We start from the raw sequence: 16,645 nt of genomic DNA, 5'->3' as shown, positions 1-16,645 counted from the left end.
ATTTCAGTTATGTGGGCAATTGTGAAAGAAAAGACAGCTTGATGACAAACACCAGGGTCTCAATGAAATGAATATAAACAATCTATGAATGGCAGGCAGCCAGAAAAAATGCACTAAGGAGATTCAGCTGTTTGTTGTGGAGAGAACAAATGGCAGACGGAATGGAGAGTGGTTTTTTTTTCCAGTTAGTTTGTTTGTGTATTTATTTATTTATTTAGATCAGAACATTTTTATTGCCAGATGCTAGAGTTTGAGTTATTCCAAACAAGGGTTTTATTTTATTTTATTTTTGTTATTAGTTTCAGGTGTATAGAGTGTTTAATGTAGCTCATTTTTATGGTAAAAGATACATGCACAGAACAAATCTGGAATGATATCCACCAAAGTGAATGGATGATGCTTCCAATTTAATTTATCTGAAATGAAGATGAAATAGTTGTATAAGAGGGAAAAAAGGTGAAAGTTAAAAGACAGCCTCAGAAAGTAGCACACATCACTGGCTGAACACATGCGTGCACACCTCCACTGTGTCGGTCCTGAGAAGGAGCAGAAATGTGTAAGCAAGGTCACTTCTGTCTCCATGGCAGCACTTCCTTTCTCCCTGGCCCACTGCCATGTGTCTCTCGCTATTTCCCTCTCAGTATGTCTTTTTGAATCTCTGCGTCTCTTTCTCTCTCTACCTCTTTAGAATCTCTCCCCTCAGTTTTTCTGTCTCTCCATCTCTCTCTACCCCTCTCATCTTGGTCTTTCTCTATTCTTTTCTCCATCTTTCTCTCCGTCTCTCAGTCTCTCTCTCCATCCTTCATTCTCTCTTTCTTCCTTCTCTGGGCCTGTCTCTCCTTCTTTCATTCTATCTGTCCTTCTGTCTCTCTTGCAGTCTCTCTGTTTCTCTCCCTTCCTTCCTCTCCACTCCAAGAACGGCAAAAGAATGTATGAGATTTGATGCCAGGACCGCCCAAACAGCAGCAGCTTTATTTTGCAAGAGGAAGGTCCATGGAGCTGACACAGCAGTGCTAGGGGAATGGGGCTCGGAGGAGGCCTTCTGAGGGTGCTTTCGAGCTCATAAGCTTGTGGAGCCACTCGGTGTACTGGGAGACCCTGGTGTACACCCCGATGTGGCCTTTGGCGGCACAGCCCACACCCCAGCTGACGATGCCCGTCAGGTACCATGTGCTCTGGAACTTGGTGGCATGTGGGCCCCCGCTGTCCCCCTTGCAGGCGTCCTTGCTCCCATCCAGATAGCCAGCACAGAACATGTTCTCTGTGACCTTTGGGGAGTCTTGCTTCCATTTTGACTGCTCCAGGCAGTCCTGGGTCATCAGCCGAGGCACATCGATGGTCATGAGCTCAAGGGCTGTGGCGCCCCTGTCGAGGAGCTGGCCCCAGCCGCTGACGGACGAGAAGCGGATGAAGGCCAGTGTCCTCTCAGAGAAGGTCTTCTCGGGCAGACAGAGAGGTACCACGTAGTCTGTGAAGGCCACGGGCCTGCTCAGGCGGAGCAGGGCGATGTCGTGGTTCGTCTTGCCTCTGACGTACTTGTTGGGCATGATGACCTGAGCGACTTGCCGCTCCTGCTCATCTCCGTCCTCCTCACTCAGGTCGTGCTCGCCTGTGGGGAGACCAACACTGCTCATGCGCCTTGCCCTGCAACCTTAGGGAATGTCCCTTCCCGAATCTCAATAGGGTAGGCCCCTCCTTTGGGGTAGTGGAGCCCTACATCACCCTCAAGCTGGCCAGAGCAGCCTTCCCAAGTGGCCACCGGTGGGCTCCATGCAGAGTGTGAATTGAGGGTGAATCTGGGACCTGGGGTTCTGAAGGCAAGTGAAGAATCTGGGACCTGGGGTGCTGGGCCAGGCAGCTATGTGTGCCTGATTCCCCAGTTCTTTCTAGAGAGGGCCTGGACCTCTCTAGGGGTCCTTGTCATCCCATAAACCCACCAAGCAGAGGCCCGTCCATGGTGGCCCATGGAGCCCTGGGCAGCTGCATCCCCCTTGGGGCTCTTGGCCCAAGCGAGACAACTGGGTACAGCATCGCCCCCCATGTCTTTTTTTGGGTGGGAAAGAGGCTGAGGGGACGGTGCCCACAGTGGCTCCCTATGAGCACTGGGGTTTGTCCAGATGCTGCCCACTTTATTTTTTTGAGAAGTTCATCTTGTTGAGGAAGCTGGTGGTTCAATACCTCGAATCTTAGTCCTGAGTTGTTATCACTCAAGAATTGTTCTTATCAGGAAGTGACAAAAACCTACCCACTACCACCGTCAGGTTCTTCCAGCTCGTGATTTTGTCAAAACAGTGGGCTGCAGAGACCACCCAGGTGGTGTCAATCAGGGTGCCCCCACACAGCAGCAGGCCACCGTTCAGCTTCAGCGCAGCCTGACAAAGGCACAACAGACATTGGAAGGTCACATTATTGTCCTTGGGATCCCCTTCCTTGGAGACTCACCTTTGCCCTGCACCTCAGGGATGGGCTGCATTTACAGGATGGTTTCTGAAATCCTGGGGCCTCCCCAGAACCCTTCCTGGGCAAAGCTGTTGCAGCTTTGCTCCAATAGGCTGTTTCCCCATGTAGCTAAGGGAAGGGGAAGCTCACGGGCACTGGCCTGGCAATAAAAATGTTGGTGTTGGATTTCTTTGTGCGTCTCCTCGTATGGTCATCCACGCTTGCCCCAACATACTTGATTTGCAAAGATCAGGCCAAACGTCATGCTCCTAGAGCACGTGAGGAGTAAATGAAGTACCACAGTGAAGCACTGAGCATGGTTCTAGGCATCTAGGTTTATTGATGGTTCTAGACCCTCAATAAATATTTCCTTTTCTTTTCTTCCTCCTAAAAGCACAGAGGGTGCTGAGTGGATCCTTGAATGAATCCTGCAGGGAGATATTTGCCCTTCAGTGATTCTCCCACGATGGATGGGAAAGGAGCCAAAGTCTCTGGCCAGGTTGGCCTGTGGACAGTGGGGAATTCCAAGGCCAGAGGGAGGCCTGGCCATGGGTAATATGGACCAGCTAGTAAACAGTCCTGGTCTGGTTTTCGATGGTCACCATGTGTTGTGGTTAAGTTGGATCAACCAGGGAGGGAAGAGACTGGAAATGGGGTCAGCCAATCTGAGGCCTCATGTGATGACTTGTGAACAGCAGGACAAATGGTGCTGAGGAGGTGCCCCTCTTCTCACCCAAACTGGCAACTACTGGGCCTCTTGGAGAAAAATAAAAATCCACCATAAAATTCTGCCATGATGGATGAAAAGAGCTACCGTCAGGCTCAAGGCCACAGGCCCTGTCAGTTGAAGGCCCCTTAAAATCTAACCCTGTCCTGGATGACAGTGAATCTGTGGCTGCAGATATGAGAGGGGGGGTCTGGAGTGGTTGTAAGAAGCTGGATCTGGGCCTTTTGGACCTGACTCTCAGCTCTGATGTGGGCAAGGCACTGGATCTTGCTGGGCCTCAGGCTCCTCACCTATAAAATGGGGTGAGATTGCACCTACCTCTTGGGTGGGATTGTGGGGGTTAAATGATACTGAGACATGAGGTCTTGGCGGGGCCAGGCCCGGGGAGTGTATGCTGGGAAGTAGTGCCTGCTGCACTTACCCCCAGCAAGCCCACCTGAGCGCTCCCCATTGTAAAGGCACAGAAATCCCCATTTCTGGGACCAGCTCTGCCTCTACCTCGGAGAGGCTTTGCCACCCAATTACAGGGGATTCTGGTGAACATATTGGTCCCATTTGGGTGTGTCTAGCTCAGATCCTTTCTCTGGATGCCAAAAACCAGGGTTCTGTAAAGCTGAGAACTGGACCCTGGGCTGCAAAGGCCTCACCCTGGCCCCAAATGCTGTGGGAGGTGGGGTGGAGCAGGGGGAGGCCAGGTGGGCACAAGGCTGCCAGCTCAGCAAGAGATGCAACTTCTGAGTGTCTGAAGGGGCCAAATGGCCACGAAATGAGAGGACTGGAGCTGCCCTGAGCCTGGGGTCAGGCCAAGGATGACCGCAATTCTCCAATTTCCCCTACAAGGTTCTCATACTTTTATTTCTAAACATTTTTAACTGTTTAACTTGGGGTGTCCCTGAATGAAGGGTTAAAGAAGAGTCACTGATTCGGGCTCAGACCTGAGTTTGCAGGTCTCAGCTGCAGCTCTTCTCACACTTGAGTGTGCACACATCCCTGGGTTCTCATGAAGTGCAGATGTTGACCCAGTGGGTCCAGAGGCCTGAGACTCTGCATTTCCAACTGGTACCAGGCTCATAGGCAGCCTTGCGGAGAGGCGTCCTGGAGGAGCCATGGCCCACTGACCTGACCACATGCCGGGGACAGCCTCCTGGCCTGCAGGAGGACTTTGTTACGGATCAAGAATCATACTGTGTGAGCTCACTTATAAGTGGAATCTAAAAAAGCAAAATAAATGAATAAACAAAACAAAACAGAAACAAACCCATAGATATGGAGAGCAAGTTGATGGTTGCCAAGGGGGAAGGGTGGAGGGATGGTAATCAAAAAAATAATAAAATTAAAAACAAACAAACAAAGAAAACAATGTCTGGCATACAAAAGAAAAAAAAAAAATCTCAGCTTCCAGAGGCAGATAGTAGATGGAGCTTTGGAGGTCACAGAGCTGGATTCAAATCCTGCCTCTACCATTTATTAGTTGTATGGTCTCAGTTTCCTCATCTGTAAAAGGGGAGTGAGATGAAGCAGTGTGAGGAGAATAAGTAAACTGACAGAGGTGCTGCTGGGAGCACTGAAACCTGAGATGAATGGAGGCTGTTGTCAACAACTGGACCTCAGAATAAAGAGGAAATCCACTGAAACACTTCAAGAGCAGGGATAACTTAGGGCCTGGTGTGTCCTGTGGCTGACCTGCCCACTTTCTCTTTGAAGTCCCAAATGACCCTGGGGCCCCGAAACCTTACCTGCCAGGGACACTCCCCTTTGGGGCACACATTGCCACCCACAATTCGGCCTTGGGGTTGGCTGGCATTTCTTTTTTCCAGAACAGGTATTTTTCCGCATGGATATTCAACTGTATAAAACAAAAGTCAGCAAGATGTGGGGATTTATGATAGATGAACGCGCTAGTGAGAAGAGGACTCTGAGCCCTGCAGACAGTGGTTCTGCCTCTGGCTCCTGCCTGGGTCTATGGGACGCCTCAGAGCCCTTGTGGGAGCTGCTGGGTGAGTAGATGGAGCAAGGGCTTTTGTTGCAGGAGCAGAGGGACCTACTTCTTGAAATTGGGTTCTGCTAATTTTTCCAAGGGGAAGAAATGCTGTTGAATTTCCTAAATGATGAATGATGCTCTATCTAAAGGCTAACCAGCCTCTCAGACAATTGTGCCGCTATTTTGATCCCACTCTTAGTTTTTGGTCTGCTCTAGTGAAGTTCTTGGGTCAGAAAAAAAAGTGTTTATAGGGGGCAGCTGAATTTCAGGTTGCTTTGACCAGGCTGGGTACATCTACTTCTGAAGACACAGAGGGTTAGGAGGGCCCCAGGCTTTGGAATTGCAGCCCCATTAGTTTGATGTTGGTTTGGAGTAATTTTCTTAAAAGTGCTTGCCTTTAAAAAAGATTTGATATCCAGAATTGTGCTGTAGTCAGTACAGACACGGGATGTGGCAGTGTAGAGTCCCGGCGGAGAGAACTGGAAGTGGGGCAGGGAGAGTTTGTTTTGCGACTCTGAAATGGGCAGGGGGCCTGAGGCCCACCCAGGGAGCTGCAATCAAGGCTCTGTCCTGTCCACTGTTGCCCTGGCCAGAGTTGTGTCCTCCCTGCCTGTGAGCATGCAATGATCAGCAGGTAGTGGGTGCTCAGTCAATGGAATGCCACCCCGTCTCATCGTTTAACCGAGAAGAGAACTTGTGGCAGGGCAGGAATTGGTAACTGCTCATCCAGAAGTGAAACAGCACACAAGCCCTGGAGCAGGTCGCTGTTACCTGCGGGTGCGCAGGACATCCCGTCGGCCTGGAGTGTGTACCCCTTGTGGCACCAGCAGGAGCGCTTGGTCTCCACGTGGTTGCTGCAGTACTGCTGGCAGCCGCCATTTTCATTCTCACAGATCAGCTGGTCGTTTTTGTCTGAGGACAGAAGGAGACAGCCTGAGAGGGGCCTCTGCTGGTGGCTAACCCTCCTTGGGCCAGGGACAGCATTCTGTATGAAGGTGGTGTTCAGTTGCCAACTACAGAGACTGAGCCTGGCACTACCCCACTCTACAGATTGATCCAGAAAGGTGGGACCCAGTGTTTGGGTGCTCACTCATGTCTGAGCAACCTAGGCAGTGGGGACACAGGACCAGCAAGCAGTGGCCTCCACCTCTCACCCTTGGTAGCAGCTGGTGGGGAGTTGAAGAGGGCCAGGGGAAAGCAAAAAATCCCTTGGAGACAGTAAAAGTCCAACTCAATCAGAGACCTGCCAGTGAGAGGCCAGATACAAGGGACTGCTCTGTAGCCAGGCCCTGGTGCCCAGTGACCTGGTCTGGGGTTAACCACTGGTTTGGACAGACAGAGATGAGGAAGATTCGACCTGACTCTGAAAGACAGCACTTTGGTGAGGGAAACAGGGTTGGCTTGCTGTGAAAGTCCAAGACCACCAGCGGGAAGGCCAGTCCTAGAAGTGATTCATACCAGGACTGCTGAGCATCCAAGTCTGGGCAAAGACGCTGAGGCTTTCTAGCCCCAAATAAGTGGCAGGAAGCCTCTTTCCTTAGTCTGTCACTCTATCTGACCTCTGTTCTGCTTAGAGCAGAAGTTGGCTGTGGCCCAAAAGAGCTCATTCAGTATCAGAATGTACACTTGAGTGGGAAAGGATTGACCGTGCTCAAAGAGAAGCCTGGCCTTCGCCTTCAGCTGCTGGGAAGTGACCTCCCCACCATGAGTAAGTTGGATGCTTTTAATTTAATCTGCCTGAAAAGAAGGTTGTTTCCCTGAGAGCCTTGGGTCACACTGGATGGTCTAACAATGTGATTCATGTGGGGTCTTTGGCCATATGGTATCAGCTCAGCCTCTGGAGGGACTGGAGACCAAGGTAAGCCACATGGTTGGTCAGCCATGTTTACATGACTGAGCCCCAGTAAAATCTCTGGGCACCGAGGCTTCGGTGCGTTTTCTGGGTTGGTGGTATTTCATATATCTTGTCATACTTGGCCTTGGAGAATGACAGACTGTCCATGTGGCTGCCCTGGGAGAGGGCAACTGGAAGCGTGCACCTGGTCCCTTTTAACCTGTATCTTTTTGCTATTATAAATGGTAACTGTGAGTATATCAGCTTTCAGTGAGTTCTGAGTCATTCCAGCAAATTATTGAACTTGAGGATGGTCTTAGGGACCTCTGAACTTTGCACTACTTTAGCATATGGAAGGTGAAAAAAAAATCTCATACCTTTGTAATAGCAGGTAGGGAAGGTCACGTTTACCCCACTGTCTTGGCAGGTGGGATATGTGGAAACTGGGCAGTGATGTAGTGACTCTCATCGGGGCCCTCTCCACAGAATATCCCACTGCTGTGAACTCAAGAATTTTATATTTCCCAGAACGCAATAAAGATTTAGAATTGGCATCTCTGAACCCCAGATCCAAGACTCTCAGATTGGCAGAGTCCTTCAAGGTCACCTAGACCAAGCTTCCATTGGGGCTGAGCCCAGCGCACGCCTGACCAGGCCATGCCCATCAGCCCCGGGGACCCTGTCTGCACGCTATGGGGTTCCTCACTTGTCTCACAGTTCCGGCCCTCAAAATCGTCAGGGCAGAGGCAGATGTAAGACTGGAAATTGTCCTCACAGGAGCCTCCATTCTTGCATGGATTTGAGGCGCATTGGTTCTCATCTGTGGAATAAGTCAGTGTTAGTATGCTGAGGAGAAGGGGTAGTGGGTGGGATAAGTGGGCTGTTTGCCTACTCACCTTTGTAAGAAATCCAGAACTGCTTCTGAGGGAACAAAGAGGAAGCTCCATGAGACATATGTCCACAAGAAGCAAACATTCATGGTATCCGTGGAATGAACTGATGAATTGGGGTGGGCGGGGTGGGCTGGGAGCTTCTGACATGGGGCCTTTGGCAATAGGCTCTGGGAGCCAGACTTTCCTCTGGAGATAAGTTGGGCTTATCTGGGGGAGAAAGGTTTTTCCTAATCCTCCATCTCTACCTCAGATCATTAAGGCCGCCAGAGATCACAAATATCCTTTTCCCAAGTCAAAATACCTGAGTTTCAACCCCAATTAGCCCCAACTCTGCCACCTCTGAGTTGTGAATCTGGGACAAGACTCAGACGTTCTCTGAGCCTCCATTTGCTCCTATGGGTGGTCATCCATACACATGGGGTGATGTGAGGAGAAGGTCAGTAGTGGATGTAGAGGCATTCTATGAATGGCAAAGGGCTCCATCCATCAAACTGATTCCTGAGGGTTCTTTTGGTCGACTGAATTCAAACTCACAGGGTTGCTGTGAGCATAAAACAAGATTAAAACTGTTGAAACTGCTTTGGAAAACTATGGTGCACAGCAGCAAAGTATGACCATTTTCAATTTGCATGGAAAGGGTCATGTTAGCCTCTGTCTCAAATATCCCTACTTCCTGTTGGGTGTGAGATATCCTGTGAATATGAGGCGTGTGTCCTGTGAGTGTGAGGTGTGTGACCTGTGAATGTGAGGTGTGGTCTTATCTCATTGCAACCTGACCCACACTCCTGTTGAAGTATTCAAAGGGATGTGATACACTTTAAATATACTTCTTTTAGAAAATGAAAACAGAAATGAAGACTACTCTATCCATATGGCCCAAGGGCAGGTGGAAGCAGCAGTGGTTTCCTAGGTGTTTCCTCACACAAGCTTCCCTGAAGAGGTGCCCACAGGTGCGCAGCAGTGAGAGGCTCATCTAGGTCAGTGTCTTAGACATCGGCTCTGTCAGCTTCACTTCTGTGAAGCAGGGGCAACTTTAGAGGACCTTCCTTGGATGGGCAAGGGACGCATCACGTGTGCTTTTCAAACTATATGCTTTGATGTAAAATTTAGGATGCTTGGTTTGCAGAGAGGAGGATGATCTTGGTAACGAGGGGAGGTATGGAATGCTGTGGGAGCTCTGACTAAGGAAAGCGAAGTCATCCTTAGGAAGAAAAGTGACTGAGAAAGCGAGGGGCTGTGCACCTGTGTGTTCAGCTGGGCCCGTAGCACTCACAACCACAGAAGTGGAGACACAGGAGTGACTCCTGCTGTCACAGAGCTCCCTTCCTGAAGACTGAGCACACTGACCTACATGTTGCGTGGCGCAGAGGGCGCCCCCTACCAGGGAGAACTCACCGCTCTCTCATCGTTCTTGAAGATCTCCCTGGCCTCCTCAAAGGAGCACAGCTCCTCCTTGCACTCTCTCTCTAGAGAGCCCGGCCACAGCTCCTCCAGGAACGAGTTGGCACGCCTTTGCCTGTGCAAGATGCCTTGGGCTTCCTCCTGGGTAATGAAGACTGAGAAATGGGAGTTCCATGAAACATTCACAACCTGTCACACCAAGATGGCACAGAAACCATCCACACTGGTCTCGTCCCACTCAGTAATAGGAATCAAAGTGTTCCTGTCTATAGGCATGGCTGAATTCGAAATAGGAGTGATTTCTTATGGCTGGTTGGAGACAAGACAACATGGCACAAACTTATGTACAAGGATAAGGCAATATGTTCATTCAGTTTTAATTGAACATGCTCATACCTTTTGACTTGGTCATTTTACTTCTAGGAATTTATTCTAAGGAAATACTCAGAGGCATGCTCAAAAACCTAGCTATAAGGAGAGCTATTGCTAACAATAACCTGAAAACCACGTGATGGTTGTCCCCTGCCACCAGGAATACAATGCTTAAGAAGATGTGACATTGGGGGTCTCATTTGCTCATGGAGTCCCACCCCCCATATATGGAATTAAACGGGCTTTTCTCCTGTTAATCTGTCTCACAACAATTTAATTCTTAAGCCAGCCAGACGAACCCAGAAGGATGGAGGAAAAAATTTTCCTCCCAGACAAAAAAATAGTTATTAGGTATGTTGTGCGGGGCGGCCTGCGGGGTCTCTGGTCCCGCTCCCCACACAAGAACGCAGGATATGGCTAGGCCAAAAAGGAACACCCACGGAGCCATAGGTAGGGGAGTCATACTACTATGGTCTCACTGGAGGCTGGATTTTCACGACGTGCGACCTGCTGTCCACTTTGCTGCCAACCGACCGACTCTCCTCCACTCTCCTTCAGTCTCCTCCTCTCTCCTTGACTTCCCTCCGTAGCCGCGGCAGTTATATTAGTGGCCAATGGCTCAATGGTTACAGCTGACGGCCAACCAGCCACAGCTGATGGCCATCTACTACCTGAGCCAGCACCTTTCCACATGAGGCCGAGAGCCTGGAAACTGCTTTCTGGGGCTCTGTCCCCACAAGGTAATTTAACATCATAGTTTTATATCCAAAGAGTATTATTGAACTGTTTTCAAACTTTAATTTATCATTACAAAGTTTTCTAATAAATTGTTTAAACTCACCGTAAGGCATTTAAAAAATTATCTGAAGCTACAAATAACACACAAATGGAAAAAGTACATTCATTTCCCATCTTCACTAGTATTAGATACTAATTTATTGCCATTCACATCAGTGTCAACAAGTTATTATCTGATAATATAAAATTTTCTCTACTTGAATTTGGAGTAGTTTGATTTGCCTTATTTATTTTCCAGATTCATTATGTCTTGGTTACAAGAAATGAAATTACTATTATAGAAAAATTGTCACACTACCTGTCATGCATGGTGTCATGCGGGGTCTCAGCTCCCGCTCCCCGCATAAGAAAGCAGGATATGGTGAGGCCAAAAAGGAACACCCATGGATCCATAGATAGGGGAGTCATACCACTATAGTCTTGCTGGCAGCTGGGTTAGAGACACTGGAAGCAGGCTCCACAATCCACGCTTCTCTGCCAACCAACTAACCCCTTGCTAACTGCTTGCTAGCTTAGCAACAGCAGTTATATCAGTGGTTAATGGCTAACCAGTAACAGCTGATGGCCAACTAGTCACAGCTGATGGCCATCTACTACCTCAGCCAGCACCTTTCCACGTGAGGCCGAGAGCCTGGAAACTGCTCTCTGGGACTCTGTCCCCACACTGCCCTTCACTGTGAACCATTAGTGCCCTTTTGTTTGTTTACTCTTATTTTCTTCCTGTCCTTCACTGTGAACCATTAGTGCCCTTTTGTTTGTTTACTCTTATTTTCTTCCTGTCTCTGATTGTAGGCTTATGACTCGAGATATACCCTGTTTCCCCGAAAGTAAGACCTAGCCGGACAGTCAGCTCTGGTATGTCTTTTGGAGCAAAAATTATAAGACCTGGTCTTATTTTACTATAATATAGGACTGGGTCTTATATAATATGGGACCAGGTCTTATATAACGTAACATAACATAACATAACATAACATAACATAACATAACATAACATAACATAATGTAACACTGGGTCTTATACTAATTTTTGCTCCAAGTGACTCATTGGGGTGGGTTGATTGGCTGGGTCTTATTTTGGGGGAAACACGGTAATACTTGCTCTTGTTAGGGAAGAGCAAGTCTGCTCTTGCTGTTGAAGGGAAGAACTTGTCATCCCAAAATATGCCTCTTTGATGTAATGATTATTTTAGGCTGATTATTTTTAAGAAATAGCAGACATAGGAGAAGTTCTGAAAACTGAGTGGAAGTTACCCTTTTGTAAGAGACACATTTGTTAAGGAAAAGAAAAACCAGGCCCAAGGTAGAGTGGCTTACCCCCTGGACAGAAAAATCAAGAATTAACTGCAGTTTCCGACTCTCTCAGAAATGTGACCTTAAGCCAATCAGTCTGGAATTTCCTGATTAACACTAGAGAGATAATCGGCTTACTGAGCCCCCTGCCTCCCTTCCCCTATTGAAAGGTGCCCTTTTTCTCTCGTGCTAATAACTTTCTTATCCTGCCCAGTTTCTACCTATAAAAACCTTCCACTTTGTACTTCTCAAAGCACCTCTCTATTTACTAGAAGGGATATTGCCCTACAATAAAGCCGATTATTGGATCTTTAAATTGCCTTAGTTGAATTTTTGTTCTTTAACATATTTATAAGGGAAATCTCCAAAAAAGAAAAAAAAAAAGATGTGATATTAAGTGAAAAAAAGAAGATAATAGAACAATATCTACTATATAATCCCTTTTTGTAAATAAAGAGGTATATATGAGTAAATGTAATTTATTGAAAGAATGTACATAAAAAATTAACTTTGGGGGTTAACAGCTATTCTGTTCCAAATTGTGTTCAATCAACATGCGTAACTTCTGTAATTAAAATACACATCTGCTAGAACATTCTATCAAGAGTTTAATGAATGTGCTGGAGGGTCCTATGGGGGAGGAGGGTCTTATGAGATGTGCATTTGAGAAAGGTCAGGCGGCAGGGAGAGGCTGGCGTGGGTAGAGAGAGGCAGGGGTTGCTCTGACTCCAGGGTGCGCGGAGGGTGGCCTGGCTGAGGGTGGCGGATGGGGACGGGCCGGCATTCCTTGTCTCCATTAAAGGCCAATAGTCCCGTTCACTTCATGCCACTGTTGTTCCGCCCAGCTCTTGTGGAACTCGGGTTACTTCCCAGTGTTGTCGGTTCTTTCCTCCCACCTAACTCACCTAAACACTTTCTCTGCTTTGCCACCAACCTCTCACTCTCCCTTTAAGAGGATACTCTTGAAGAAAAATTCCTCACCTCCCCCCCAGGTTCTTATATTGACTCTTAGATCCACTGTAAGCAAAAGCTACCGTGACTCCCACAGGCTCCCCAGAGGCTTTTCTTGATGGCAGGAGGCCTGCTGACCGCTGTCTACTTCTCAGGACTGCCTCCCCTGGCCGCTGAGACTCGGCTTCTTTCTGAGGCTCCTCCCCGCTCTCTGCGCACCCCCTCCAGCCTCCTTGGCAGCTGTGTAGTTATTGTAGCCTTCAGGTTTTTCTTTCCACCCTAAAGGTACTCCGAGCCACCTCACTCCATGTCCGGCTTCGGCTCTCCCTCCACACACCAGAAGCCGCACGTGTATTTCCACCTAGAAGTGTGTCTGAACCTCAGGTCTCTGTCCCTACAGACCAACCCACATTCACAGGCAGCACATGCAGGTCCACCTCCCTCCGCTCCACCCCAACTGTGTCTGCTTTTCCTGTCTGAGTCCCCGGTCTTGGGGAAGAGCCCCGCCTGCCTCCCAAGCCAAGTTTCTCCGAGGCATCTGACCCCTCACAGACAATTCTGCAGCGGTCACCTTCTGTAGCTGCCTCTCTTCTCCCCACCCCTGCAATGCCACCTGAACTAAAGAGCTCCGACCTCCTCTGGGAACTTCCCGAGCACTTGCCGCCTCCTATCCTCTCACAGTGACCCCCATAGCTGCTTGCAGCTAGCTGGTGTCCCCCATTTTGCTTATGAGGAAGGGAGGTGAGTGAGGCTTAGAACTCACCCAGAGATGCCGAGGGACCAATTTGAAAACATTGACTTTGAGGATTCTTTTGGACGTGCTGGCAGACATGGGGACTGCATCCCACAAGAGGGCTTGGCAATACAGGCGAGGACGTTGAGACCAGTTACAATTGTGCAGAGGTTGAAGTCAAGGGTGTGGCTGAGGCCAGGGAAGCTCACAGAGCCCTGGCCGGTCCTGCTGTGTGTGACCAGTGCTGCTGGGAGCTGTGCAGTGAGCAGGGTGAGAAGAGGAAATCCGGAATGAAGCCAGCATTGTGAGGCAGAAGCAAAGTGCGGAAACTGAGTCCCAGAGGAGAGAGGAGAAAGAGATCAGCTTTGGCGAGGCTGAGGTTTCTAGGAAGGAAGGGCAGGCTGCCTGTGCTACCTCCTTCTGTCCCTCAGAAGGATGATGAGTGAGTGAGTCAGGGGGCCTCCAGGGCAGGTCGGAAGGCTACGAGGTGTGGGGATGCGGAGAAAGGGGGAAGTGGTAGATCCCCGGCCACCCAGACTGAAGGAGACCACATATTTAAAATTAGAGAGTTGCGCCTGTCGGTATTTCTGGGAACCTGATCTGGTTTGGAAGTTGAGGGAACATCAAAGAATGGAGGTTTCTGGGACGTGGTTGTGGAGCCCATGTGGGGAGGGCAAGCGGTGGAGGCTTGAGACCCGAGACCATGGACAGGCCAGCGGCTAACCTCAGCTGAATCATCTGCCCTCGGAGCAGAGAAAATTTGCACCAAAAAGCTCTCAGGGAACCAGAGGCAAGTCTGGTAATAAAGTAACACACGATTATTGCAAAGAATTTGGAAAAGATAGGCTAGAACAAGGCAGACGAAAGTCACCTGCCAGCTGTCACTGTTTCCTGCCCTAAGAAAGGACAATGGGCTGCACTGACTTTCTGCGGAGCAGGGAACGCTCTCCTCTGAGGTCATCAGGATGGGTGATGCCACCACTTGGATCCCAGGCTAGTTTCTTGCCGTGGGATTTGAAAGACGACATGAACTGGATTTTAGAGCACAATGTGAGCACCTTGTTTCCACCGCGGCCACCACTCCGTACTGGAGTCACGATGAGGACAGCTTATAAAGCATGTACCCATGTTTCCCCACTCAGGCTTCTCAGGACACTTGATGGGCAGGGAGGGTGGCCTTTGTCACAGTGGTGGTAGAACAGCGCAGCCCAGTGTCCCCACGCAGTTCCTGACATTGGCCAACCGAAAGCCTGGGAGAACGGAGCGAGAGGGAAACACACCCCGCCCCCTCCCCTGCGCCCCAGATTCTGTGCTCTTTTCCAAATGCACAGTGTGGGTCCCCACTGGTGGCCAGGAAAGTGCTGCAGGCTCCCAAAAGTCTTTGAAAAATAATTCTGCCAAAGCGTGCACAGTCAATAGCACTTTTCTCCAATGCACTTGCCGGGGCACTGTTTGCTTTTTGGAAGGAAAGCAGATCATATCAGAGCCAGCAAATGCTCCTGGTGAACTGGAAGGTAAGGTCCCGGTGGACGGGAACAAGCACAGTGGTGAATAGGAATAAAGGTGAGGTTGGGAGGCTTGGCTGCCAACCGCCAGGCTGCCCTTCTCACGGGGTTTATAGATAACCACCCCCCAACATACCTGCAGCCAGAGACCCCCGCAGGCCCAGCAGAAAGCAGAGGAGGGCCAGCCTACCAGGCTGGGAAACCATGGTGTGGTCGGTGGTGTCACTCCCCGTCTGTTGACATTCCAGTGGGGGAGGCGGGCAAAGTTCTCAGCCTCAAAGTGCCCAGAGGGATGGGGGAGGGAGACCTATCCTCCCAAACACTGTGTCAAATGCTGTGGTAGAGTGGGGATCAGAGACAGAAAGGGCCTGCACCCAGAATGCCAGGTACAGGAATCCAGGAATAGCATGGCCAAGTCTGCAAAGCAGAGGTGCCTTTTCTGAAACGTAGGTGTTTGGAGGTGCACTTGGCATACGCACCTCAAATGCAGTTTAGAATTCTGAAGCCCTTAGGACTTACAATGGCGGGTTAGGAAAACGGAATTAATTGAATTAATTACCATAGCCCACACTAATAATATTGGTAAAGAGAGCATATGTGGGGTATGAATGTTAATGTTTTTATGAGAGCCACAGAAGAAACATAGGACTGTCCTCGCCAGGGAGGCCTGGTTTCTTAGGGGAGCTAGAGTGCCTGGCAGAGAAGTACCAGGAAAAGGGGCATCTGCCCTTAGTTGAGCCCCCCATTCCACTTCAGCTGCAGGTGGCAACTCCTGTACCCCTGGCATCCAGGTCTTGTTCCTCCTGGACCCAGGGCACAGCTAGGGTGACCCCCTGTCCTGGGCTGCCAGGCAGGAAAAGGTTTCTCAGGATGACAGATGTTCCGTGCTGAAACTGGGACCGTCCTGGGCCCACCAGGATGCCCGGTTACCCTGGCAAGGCTCACATGGCATCCAGCCTCTGGAGAGAGCCTGGGCTCAACCCTCTGGAAATCATACCCTTTCTGTGAATGGAGACTGGGACCACCAGCTCCGCTCATTTCCGGCAGGGTCCCAGCCCTGCTCCCCAAATGGAAGATTTAGTCCTTAGGGGAGAATGCGTTTTATTGATCACCTCTAGAATTTTTAGTGGTTACTAGCAAGGATTGCTTAATTTTTTAGGAATTTAATTATATAGAAATTTATTTGTGGAGGAAGGAGGGAGGAGGAGGAGGGACTTATCATTTGACTGCTCTTCCCAGCCACAGCCCTTTCTGGGGGCGGTTCTGCCGTTGACTTTCTTTGGATTCTCCTCCTTAAAGGTATGGATGGCTAAACCTATCAAACCATCTGAGCCTGCTATCTGGGTTAACTTTTTACTTATTTTTTTTAACTGAAAGTCAGTATCTTTGTTGTTCATCAACCCACGCATTTTATTTCTTCTTGAATAAGTTTAACAATTTGCTTTCTTAAAGAAAATTCCTATGTTACGTTTTCAAATGTATTGGCAGAAAGTTATTTATAATGGTCCTCTCATTTTAAACCTCTATTTGTTGTAAACTTTCCCAGTTTTTCCACAACTTGCTGTAAAATATTTTTCAAGGAACAAGGTTTTGATTTTGTTGATTTGTTTTATTTTCTTCTCTGAATTGTACTAATTCCTTCTTTATACTTTTTTTTGGATTATATTGGTCCTATTTTAAGCTTCTTTAAATGGTTACCTCATTAATTTTGTCATGTA

The 16,645-nt window shown here is 49.0% G+C and overlaps 1 protein-coding gene across 1 annotated transcript; it reads right to left on the bottom strand.

The window, feature by feature from the left end:
* Positions 1–938: 938 nt before the first annotated feature.
* Positions 939–15,169, bottom strand: F7 (coagulation factor VII). The gene is made up of 8 exons (XM_033103803.1): positions 15,064–15,169; positions 9,270–9,430; positions 7,878–7,902; positions 7,688–7,801; positions 5,919–6,059; positions 4,903–5,012; positions 2,246–2,372; positions 939–1,609 (listed from the first exon to the last, which is right to left on the bottom strand). The coding sequence occupies exons 1-8, from the start codon at positions 15,131–15,133 to the stop codon at positions 1,014–1,016; spliced, it is 1,344 nt and encodes a 447-aa protein (XP_032959694.1). The 5' UTR covers positions 15,134–15,169; the 3' UTR covers positions 939–1,013.
* Positions 15,170–16,645: the final 1,476 nt, after the last annotated feature.

This window comes from Rhinolophus ferrumequinum, chromosome 4 (assembly GCF_004115265.2).
Source record: "Rhinolophus ferrumequinum isolate MPI-CBG mRhiFer1 chromosome 4, mRhiFer1_v1.p, whole genome shotgun sequence".
NCBI classification, from domain to species: domain Eukaryota; kingdom Metazoa; phylum Chordata; class Mammalia; order Chiroptera; family Rhinolophidae; genus Rhinolophus; species Rhinolophus ferrumequinum.
Note: the sequence above shows the minus strand (reverse complement) of the source record. Positions and strands in the feature narration are given on the sequence as shown.

What these genes read in the sequence shown, in the direction of transcription:
- F7 (XM_033103803.1), bottom strand. Translation starts at nt 15,133, where the DNA reads ATGGTTTCCCAGCCTGGTAGGCTGGCCCTCCTCTGCTTTCTGCTGGGC. An exon ending in GCGGGGGTCTCTGGCTGCAG is followed by an intron (nt 9,431 to 15,063) that starts GTATGTTGGGGG and finishes CCCATTTCTCAG; the next exon opens with TCTTCATTACCCAGGAGGAA. An exon ending in TCAAGAACGATGAGAGAGCG is followed by an intron (nt 7,903 to 9,269) that starts GTGAGTTCTCCC and finishes TTGTTCCCTCAG; the next exon opens with AAGCAGTTCTGGATTTCTTA.